At 61.7% G+C, this 9,335-nt stretch overlaps 2 protein-coding genes across 3 annotated transcripts in view; one reads left to right on the forward strand and one right to left on the reverse strand.

Annotated features, from left to right (window-relative positions):
• LOC115502040 (olfactory receptor 2F1-like) overlaps positions 1-9,335 on the reverse strand; it is a 342,928-nt gene that overhangs the window by 244,942 nt on the left and 88,651 nt on the right. The gene's annotated exons all lie outside the window — the stretch shown is intronic.
• On the forward strand, positions 351-9,267 carry ZYX (zyxin). Of its 2 annotated transcripts, XM_030308649.1 has the most exons (11): positions 351-456; positions 609-828; positions 1,330-1,529; positions 1,682-1,774; positions 1,871-2,050; positions 2,081-2,407; positions 6,333-6,453; positions 6,602-6,771; positions 6,909-7,087; positions 7,962-8,082; positions 8,681-9,267. In XM_030308649.1, the coding sequence occupies exons 2-11, from the start codon at positions 621-623 to the stop codon at positions 8,783-8,785; spliced, it is 1,704 nt and encodes a 567-aa protein (XP_030164509.1). In that variant the 5' UTR covers positions 351-456; positions 609-620; the 3' UTR covers positions 8,786-9,267. The 2 variants fall into 2 exon arrangements, with proteins under 2 accessions (XP_030164509.1, XP_030164507.1); XM_030308647.1 differs by having other exon boundaries at positions 1,871-2,407.

The raw sequence follows: 9,335 nt of genomic DNA on the forward strand, positions 1-9,335 counted from the left end.
TCGGACCTCCGCCGGCTCCGCCGGGAGTGGGGATAGTGAGTCAGATCTCGGGCACCCGCGGGTCGGGCGGGTAGCGGGGTGGGGGTGGGGGGGCGAGTCAGGAAATGACATCAGAGGCCTGTGCCTGGGGAGGGGAGGTCTGAGCCGGGCCGGGGCGGCGGGGGCGGCAGAGCGGGGGCGGGAGGACTTCGGCTGAGCCTCCGGCCTCAGGGCAAGAGCCGGGCCCCTTCCTGGGGGAGTTTCCTGCCGGGTCCGCCCTCCCCGCCTCTCCCCGCCCCCTCTCCGGGCCGCTCCTTGTATGGTCTGAGCGCCGCTCTCTCCCCGCCCCCTCCTTCCCTCCCTCTTCCCTGCGTCCCTCCCCGCCAGGCTGGAGGCTGCTCGGGACCCGGACGCAGAGACCGCGGACCCGGCTGCGAGGCGGCCACCCGAGACGCGGCGCGCACGCTCCGGCCCGCGGTGAGGCGCGGGGAGCCGCCCGGCGGACGCGCACGGGGAAGGGCGGGGGCGCGGGCGCCGCGCGCGGGGGGCGGGGTGGGGGGGAGCCGGGCCGGCGAGGGGTCGTCTGCCCGGGTCGCGCGCCGCGTAACCTGGCCGCCCGCCCCCAGCAGCCCGGCCCGGCCATGGCGGCCCCCCGCCCGCCTCCCGCGATCTCCGTGTCGGTCTCCGCTCCGGCCTTTTACGCCCCGCAGAAGAAGTTCGGCCCGGTGGTGGCCCCAAAGCCCAAAGTGAATCCTTTCCGGCCCGGGGATAGCGAGCCTCCCCCGGCCGCCGGGGCCCAGCGCGCGCAGATGGGCCGGGTGGGCGAGATCCCCCAGCCGCCCGCGGAAGGTATGCGGCTGGGCTTGGGGGCTGGACCCCGGCGGGCGCCGGGCCGGGGACAGCGGTGTCGGGAGTTTGGGGGTGTCTGGAAAGGTTGCGGCGAAGGGGGCTGGGCGCAGCTAGCCTGTCCGAGCAGATGTTCTTACCTCATCGCGGAGCTCATGGCTGGGAGCCAGGGCTCCTGGGACCGTTCCAAGTCCCCCGCCTGGGGGGTGGGAGGCGGGAATGTGGGGCACGAATCTTCCCCTCTGGGTCCGTTTTCCCAAGTGTAACGGGAGCTGCATCACTCCTGGGTCGAGCCCCCGCCTTTACTGACCCCGTGCTCCCAGGGCGTCCTGCGTCTTCCTTTGCTTCCCACACGCTCTCCGGCGAAGGGTGGGGGGGGGGGGGCGGGGGCGAGAGGTCGTGGGTTAGGGGTTAGAGCTGTGGAAGGAGGGTAACTTGGGGAAGGGGTAGAGGGGGCCCCGCTGACTGTCCTCTCTCCTGTCTTCTCTGGTCTTCCTACCTCAGACTTTCCCCCGCCACCCCCTCCCATCCTTGGGGATGGCGACGACTCGGAGGGTGCTCTGGGAGGTGCCTTCCCACCTCCCCCTCCCCCTATCGAGGAACCGTTTCCCCCTGCGCCTCTGGAGGAGGAGATCTTCCCTTCCCCACCGCCTCCACTGGAGGAGGAGGGAGGACCTGAGGCCGCCATACCTACCCCCCCACAGGTATGGAAGCTTGGGAAGGGCGGCTACACTGGGACACCCCCAAAGGGAGCAGAGGAGAGTCCTTACCTCTGATCTCGCCTGCATCTCTGGCCTGATTGGGGTGGGGTGGGAACGAAGACCTGGGATGGGTGCTCAGACCCCGGACTCTCCAGCCCAGGGAGAAGGTGAGCAGTATTGATTTGGAGATCGACTCTCTGTCCTCACTGCTGGATGACATGACCAGGAATGATCCCTTCAAAGCCCGGGTAAGGGACTGGAGAGGGGGAAGGTGGGGGGAGGGGAGGAGGAGGGCAGGCCTGCTCCTCTAACTGAGCTTCTCTCCCCTCCCGCTACCTGTGCAGGTGTCATCTGGATATGTACCCCCACCAGTCGCTACTCCATATATTCCCAAGTCCAATACTAAGCCTGCAACTGGGGGCACAGCACCCCTGCCTCCTTGGAAGTCCCCTTCTAGCTCCCAGCCTCTGCCCCAGGCTCAGGCTCAGCCTCTGAGCCAGACCCAGTTCCACGTGCAGCCCCAGGTCAAGCCTCAGGTCCAGCTTCACATGCAGCCCCAGCCCCAGCCCCAGCCCCAGGCCCAGCCCCAGCCTGTGCCTTTCGCGAACACCCAGCCTCGAGGACCCCCAGCTCCATCTCCGGCCCCAAAGTTTTCTCCAGTGGCTTCCAAGTTTACTCCTGTGGCTTCCAAGTTCAGCCCTGGAGCCCCAGGTGGACCTGGGTCACAGCCTAATCAGAAGTTGGGGTCCCCTGAAGCTCCCTCTTCCAGTAGCACAGGCTCCCCTCAGCCCCCCAGCTTCACCTATGCTCAGCAGAAGGAGAAGCCCCGAGTGCAGGAGAAGCAGCATCCAGTGGCCCCACCAGCGCAAAGCCAAAATCAGGTGAGGGAGGGTGGGGAGGCCAGGCTGAGACCAGGGGGCCAGAGAATGAGGGCGAAGGTGGTCCCAGTGAGGTGGGCAGCATGGTGGGATAGGAGCTCTGAGCCTCTGAAGTTGGCCAAGCGGGTCAGTGGTGGTAAGAGAAAGCTCTTCTGAGGAGGGCCTGGCAGGGTCTGGGTCTGGGTGGGGCCTGACTGGGCTTTGGGGGAGCACAATAGGCTGTGAATCAAGGGAAGGATTTGGTGGACCCTCCCTTGCACCCTGCCCCCTAGAATGTTAAAGGGAGGGATGAGATCATCACCAGTTTGACCTTGCTTCTTCCCCCTTCTTAGATTCTTGAGTACATCTCTCCGCTCCTCTGAGCCACCCTCACGGCCCCAGGGCCCACCCCAGGGCCCATCTGGTGATGAGAGTCACAGGGGCAGTAAACACTGGCTGAGCCAGCATCTGCTGGGTGCCAGGCTCTGTGCTCTGTGCTCTGTAGGGAAGAGATCTCAGAGGTTAAGTCTGAGGGAGTCAGATGGGCCTGGGATAGAATTCCCGGCTCACGAGACCCTAGGCAAGTTAGGTGAACTTTCAGCCTCAGTTTCCGCACCTTTACCATAACACCCCACACAACAGTTTTGTGAAGATTAAGTGAGCTCAAAGTAGAAAGTGCTGGGGTCTGTATCTAGCTCTTGAATGCTCAAAATAGAAAAGTTATTCCTGTCTGACCATTTCTGCCTTCTGGTTGGGGGCATTGAGGTCTGAGTAGAAGGGCCCCTGAGGGTTGTCTAGTCCTACCAGCCATCAAGTTAACTGACGGCGTGGGTGTGTGTGTTTGTGTGCAGACACAGTGGAGGAAGAGATACTAAATGCCAGTGAGTTTTGCAGAACCTAGTGTTTCAGAGCTCTGGACAGGCGTCAACATGGGGGCCTGTGGGTTAGGAAAGGCGTCATCGCACCTGTGTGCCTTGAAGGATGGTGGGACTTGAGGTTGGAGAAGAGCAAGAAGGGCATTTGGGCAGGAAGAGCATGAGCAAGACTCAAGGGCACAAGCATGCCAGGGTGTTTGGAGAACACACAGTAGTCGGTTCCTGTGGGAGTATTGCAGAGCTGTACTGAGGGAGGGAGGGGCTGGCTGGAGGGAGGAGGAAATAATAAAATAGCACACCAAGGGAGCATGTCCGTCCTGGAGAGTCACCAATGGATTCTGAGGAGTTGCATGGCCAGGCTGGAGGGCTGGCGACAGCCGACAGCCCAGCCATGCTTTTGGAAGCTTTGGGAAAAGTTTTTTGGCAGAGGTGCAGGCTGGAGGTAGGTCAGCAAAGTGAGGGAGAGTTCATTCCTGGGCAACTGTAGTGTTATGAAAAATAAGGTCAAGATAGGAGAGCTGTTAAAAAGGAAGAGCCTCCAGGCTTGGTAGCTGATAAGCCTTTGGAAGAGGAGGGGTGTGTTGGGGAATGACAGTATTGCTGACCGAATAGAGAAGTCCAGAGGGGAAATGGTTCGGACGGGAAGGGGAGGGGTCCAGCTGTCAGCCTGTTGAGCAACAGGTTCCAGGAGGGCTTGGCCTCAGCTGGGACTGTCATTCAGTTAGAAATGGAGGCCTGGGTGTCAGGTGGGGGCGGCAGACTTGAGGTGTGGGTGTACATGGTGTAGTGTGTGGTGCCCCAGGCGTGGCACGGGCTGCCGAGGGGCCCAGGGGATGCCGAGCAGGAGGAGCTGAGGGCCTGGGAGGAACCTCGGGTGATGCTCAGGTTGACCACGAGGGAGGGGGGCAGGCGGAAGAGGGGCTCCAGGCAGAGTGGGGTCTCGTTGGAAGAGAGTGTGATGGCTGAGGAGTTCTTCAGTGGTGCGGGCGAGGACTGAGCCCAGAGATTTGACTATTCAGAAGTCCCAGATGGCTGTGAGGTGGCCTGTTGGTGCCCTGTGGTGGGGAGGGTGTGCGTGTGTGTGTGTGTGTGTGTGTGTGTGTGTGTGTATGCGTGAGAGAGAAAGAGAGGGAGAAAAGCAGGGGGAAGAAGCTGATGAAAGAGGGGTTTATGATGCCTGAGAGCAGGGGCTGCTGCTAGGATGGAGTCCTGGAGGGAAACACGGGGTCACCCCCGCCCCCGGGCATTCCCAGGGAGCAAGGGCAGTGTGGCCACAGGGTTTTCTGGGAGAGGAGGGAGCTGGAGCTGGCTGGCTTCCGTCTTCTCGGTCATGTAGGAGGTGAGGTCATCGGTGAGCGGGGAGCGAGGGGAGGACGCAGTTGGGGGCTCGAGGAGATGGAAAGGTTTGGAACAGCTGCTGTGGGGAAGGCGACTGGGAATCCGCAGGAGCCAAATACCAGACAGCCGGGCTGAGGCTGGAGGGCGCAGAGGGCGCTGCAGTGTTTGGAGAACCCACTCTGCCGTGTTCGGGGAGCCCTCCACCTACTTCCTGCAGCTTGGAGTCAGAAGCAGGAAGCAGGCAGTGGCATGACCCAGGGTTGAGATGGAGCCAGATGAACAAGAGATGGTGGCTGAGGGTGGCCTTGTAGAAATGAATGGTTAAGGGAGCAGACCGGGTGGGGAGGCGAGCCAGAAAGTTTCGATGCTTCGATGCATAGACGCAGGGGGTGGGCTGGGAAGCAGAGGAGCCTTTCTGATCGGCTCATTCGGTTGGTGTGAATGGGGAAGGAGGGCGGAAGGTAATCATTGGGAGGTCAAGCCTAGGATCGTGGCGTAAGATGCGCTTGACCAGTGAGTGGCAATTTCGAAGTGTTCCGTGGTGGAAGGTACCTGAGCTGGAAGCACGTTTGGAGCCACTGAAGTTGAAGAGCTAGAGGGCCGAGGGCCACGGGTGTTGAAGCTGTGGCAGGCAGAGAGGAAACGGTGGCTGGACTGAGTGTGTCTTGAAGGGTTGTGCATACCCGCGGGGAGCTGATGTCCGTGAATGGTTCCTACTTCCAGAGAGCGGGACAGGCGTCTAAGTGGTACCGGAGAGCAAGGGCCCTTCCTCTGTCCCCAAGACGCCAGGAAGGGAAGATTGGGAGAGGGAGGGGTGGAGCTCACATTGTGGGAAGGGGCTTACAGGGGACGCTCTATGTGGAAAACGCCTGGAGCTCTGGATGCACACGGGTGTGAGCACGATGGAGCCGGGGCCGAGGGGAAGGTGGCTGTGGGAGGAGGTAGCTCGGAGGCTTTGGGGTTCCAGTGTTACAGGAACCGAGGCATTATTGGCAGGCGGCAGGTAGGACATTCCATTCTGCGGGGGCCGCAGTCCTGGGAAACCAGCCCCATGTTTCTGTGGGAGCCTCGTGGAAGCACTGGTAGCCCAGTTCTCTCGGGGTTCCTGGCAGTGCCCCCCACCCCCAGTCCGCAGCTCTCCCAGGACCCTCTTAATAGAAAGGGGAGGCGGGTGGAGGGAATGGTCCTTCTCTGAGGCCTGCTGGGGAGGCCGCTTGGGGAGCTGTGGGCTGGGCTCCCAACGACAGCCCTGGGGGTTTAACCTGTGATTCCCGCCTGTGTTGTATCCGCACGCTGACAGGGGCCGCTCAGAGCAGGCGGGCCGGGTAGGTGTGTGTGCACACGGGTGCACACGCCATCACGTGCCGACCTCTTCCGTGGGGGGCCATGTCTGCGCATGCTCTGTGGAGTTGACGCGTGGCCGGGTGTGTTGGCTGCTTCGGTGACCTCAGCTGCTGTGTGTGTGGCCTCTGTCCGCTCAGTTGTTCTGGCCTGTCCGTGACTGCCCGGGGGGTGGGGGGTGGGCAAAGTGGGTGGAAGGTTCATCCCCTTCCCCTTATTTGCGTGGTGCTGGGGGTCAGGGAGGGAGAAGGAGGAGCTTTCAGAGTCCAACGTGAGCGTCTGGGAAATGCGCGGGGAGTCAGTCCTCATTGGAAGAAAGTGGCCAAGCTGGCTGGGGAGAGTTCTTGGAGGAAGATGACTGTCGAGAGAGGATGAAGAGAGTGTTGGGGTTTCAGGTCCGCTCCCCTGGGGCCCCGGGACCTCTGACTCTGAAGGAGGTGGAGGAGCTGGAGCAGCTGACCCAGCAGCTGATGCAGGACATGGAGCACCCTCAGAGGCAGAACGTGGCTGTCAACGGTGAGCTCACGGCCTCCCGCCGCTGCCCCGCAGGCTCCTGGGCTCCGCCCCCCGCCAGCTCCTGGGCTCCGCCTCCCGCCGCCAGAGCCTCCAATCCCTTGCCCCGCTCCTTCCTCCTATTGACTTCTGTTTTCTCTGGCCTCTCCAGAGTCCTGTGGCCGGTGTCATCAGCCCCTGGCACGCACGCAGCCTGCAGTTCGGGCTCTGGGGCAGTTGTTCCACATCACCTGCTTTACCTGCCACCAGTGTGAGCAGCAGCTGCAGGGACAGCAGTTCTACAGCCTGGAGGGGGCGCCCTACTGTGAGGGCTGCTATACCGTGAGTCAGGGCTGGGCCGAGGGGCACGCCGCCGCGGGGCTCAGTCAAGGGCCGGGTGGGGACTTGGGGCCGACGCACCTCGGCAGCTGCCTTTTGGGTGCCAGTTCCTTGCCGATGTCCTGCTGCTACCTCCTTAGGACACCCTGGAGAAGTGCAACACCTGCGGGCAGCCCATCACTGACCGCATGCTGAGGGCCACCGGCAAAGCCTACCACCCGCAGTGCTTCACCTGTGTGGTCTGCTCCTGCCCGCTGGAGGGCACCTCCTTCATTGTGGATCAGGCCAACCGGCCCCACTGTGTACCCGACTACCACAAGTGAGGACCCACCTCCTGTCTTCTGGGCTCTTCTCTGGCTGCCAGCCGCGGTCGTCTGGGAGCTGGGCTGCCTCCTGATTCTGAGACAGCCCCCAACCCCTGGCCTTCGTTTCTGGCCCCACATCCTGTGTGTAGACAGCAGAGACCAGTTCATCTAGATTTAGCTGTCCAGTGGCCTCAGACCTTGGTAGCAAGTCTTGGCTGCTGGCAAGTGCCCTCTGGCCTTTGGCTCGCTGAGGCTTCTCATGGGTGCGGTCTTGTGTTCAACAATGTGTGCTGGAATGACTTCATTTCACGCAGGCTGGGTTCTAAAAGTTCTTTCAGAAATCAGCTTTTTAGAACTCTGGTTTTTCCCTAGAAACAGTGTTTACAAGGTGGCTACTTTCTGAGGCCAGTGGCAGAATCCCATAGCTCGAGGGCAGTGCAGGGAAGCTGCAGAATCCGACTCCCACCTCTGACGGTGTGTCTGAGGTGTGCGTTGTTAAAAATTCCACCTTAGGCGTCCAGAACTTCACATTCCTCCCCTCCCTCCATACACCCCAGTGGTCTGGCAGAGAGACACCTGCGTGGCTGAAGGCTAGGGTCAAGGGTCCAGGGATGGGGGCTGGAGAAGGATGCCTCTGACTGCAGTGTGGATGACAGACAGAGTCAAGACCCAGTGGCAGAGGTTCCTGGAGTGGGTGAGGGGAAAGGTGGGAAACCCCCTTGACAAGGGCCAGATAAGGTGGCTCGTCTCAGGACTTTGTGTGGCGCAAAATGGGCTAAGTCTGCCCTGTTGCCACGCAACCGCCGTCTCCCTTCCCTGCGCTTTCACGGGCAGCCCTGGGTACCCCTTGTCCCGTGCTGACTCCTGCCCCGCTCTCGGCCCCTCCAGGCAGTACGCCCCCAGGTGCTCGGTCTGCGAAGGGCCCATCATGCCTGAGCCTGGCCGCGAGGAGACTGTGCGAGTGGTCGCTCTGGATAAGAACTTCCACATGAAGTGCTACAAGTGTGAGGTTGGCCGGCCCCCAGGGCTGGGAGGTGGTGGGACACTGTTCGCTACCAGGTGGTTGGTGGGCAGTGCCAGCCTGGAGGTCGCAGTTGCAATTTTGAGAGGGCGCGGTGCCCATACCTGTCCCCACCCAGATGCTCCCGTCACTGCCCATGACGCAGGGAGGGGTTTCTGTGGGGTTTCACTGAGCTTCCGCTGTATTTCAGATAAACCAAGAAAGGGGGCGGCCAGTGGGAGGAAAGGGTGTGGGGCTTCGCTATTTTGGGGAGGGGGGATGTGCTTGGTGAGGCTAAAGGAGGAAGTGAGGGGAGTTGAGGCAGGTGGGAGAGGCCCCACATCTTTTATTGGGTGGAGGCCTTGGGAACAGCTCTTCCCACTGCTCACCTTGGGCAGGAGAGGCCTAGGGACAAGAGTGAAAATGGGCAGAAGAAGTGAGGATAGGGCTAGGGGTAGGTGTGACTGGGGACACAGGCAGTGACGCTGGGCATCAGCCAAGGCATGGAGCATTTGGTCTCTTCCTAATTTAAAGGCGGAGGTGTCGGGCGGCGGGGGGGGGGGGTGCACCGGGGCCTTCCCAACGGCGGACTCTTCCTTCCTTCCAGGACTGCGGGAAGCCACTGTCCATTGAGGCGGATGACAACGGCTGCTTCCCCCTGGATGGCCACGTGCTCTGCCGGAAGTGCCACACTGCCAGAGCCCAGACCTGAGTGGGCACCGGCGAGTCCGTTCCTTCCCCATTAGCGGACCATCCACACTGAGACCACCCTGCCCTCCACCTGCCCTGCCCTTCAGTTATCTTCTGATGTTCAGCCTCTCCTTCCACACCAGCCCCTGCCCCGTATCCCAGGTGTCCTGTGCAAAGCCCCGACATGGCCTAGGGCTGCAGCGTCCCAGCTCTGGGTTTCCAGTCCACCCCCGTCCTGTAGGGACCACCCCCCCCCCCCACCAAGGTGTGCCCCACCTGAGGGGGCACCAGGTTGAGCGCTGCTGCTTTCACTGCTGCACCGATGCCCTTGGCTGGTCCCCTAGCAGCCGTGCATTCTGCTTGCTGAGGGCCTGGAGACCCCTTGACTCGGGGAGGCTGGGCTGGGCTGGGTTGACTGGCCTGGACACCCCCATCCACCCCCATGCTGCCAGGTTGTGGCTACAGATAAAAAAAAACAAAACAAAAAACACCTGTTTTCCAGAATTCTCAGGAATCTTTCTTGTGTGTACAGCCCTCACGGGTGGGATGGAGGAGATACAGGGATAAAAAAA

Source organism: Lynx canadensis, chromosome A2, assembly GCF_007474595.2.
Source record: "Lynx canadensis isolate LIC74 chromosome A2, mLynCan4.pri.v2, whole genome shotgun sequence".
NCBI lineage: Eukaryota > Metazoa > Chordata > Mammalia > Carnivora > Felidae > Lynx > Lynx canadensis.

Bases quoted from the DNA above. Each gene is read 5' to 3' on its own strand.
- ZYX (XM_030308647.1), top strand. From the start codon at position 621: ATGGCGGCCCCCCGCCCGCCTCCCGCGATCTCCGTGTCGGTCTCCGCT. The intron at 1,530-1,681 runs GTATGGAAGCTT...CGGACTCTCCAG, and splicing joins CCATACCTACCCCCCCACAG to CCCAGGGAGAAGGTGAGCAG. The intron at 6,772-6,908 runs GTGAGTCAGGGC...CTACCTCCTTAG, and splicing joins ACTGTGAGGGCTGCTATACC to GACACCCTGGAGAAGTGCAA.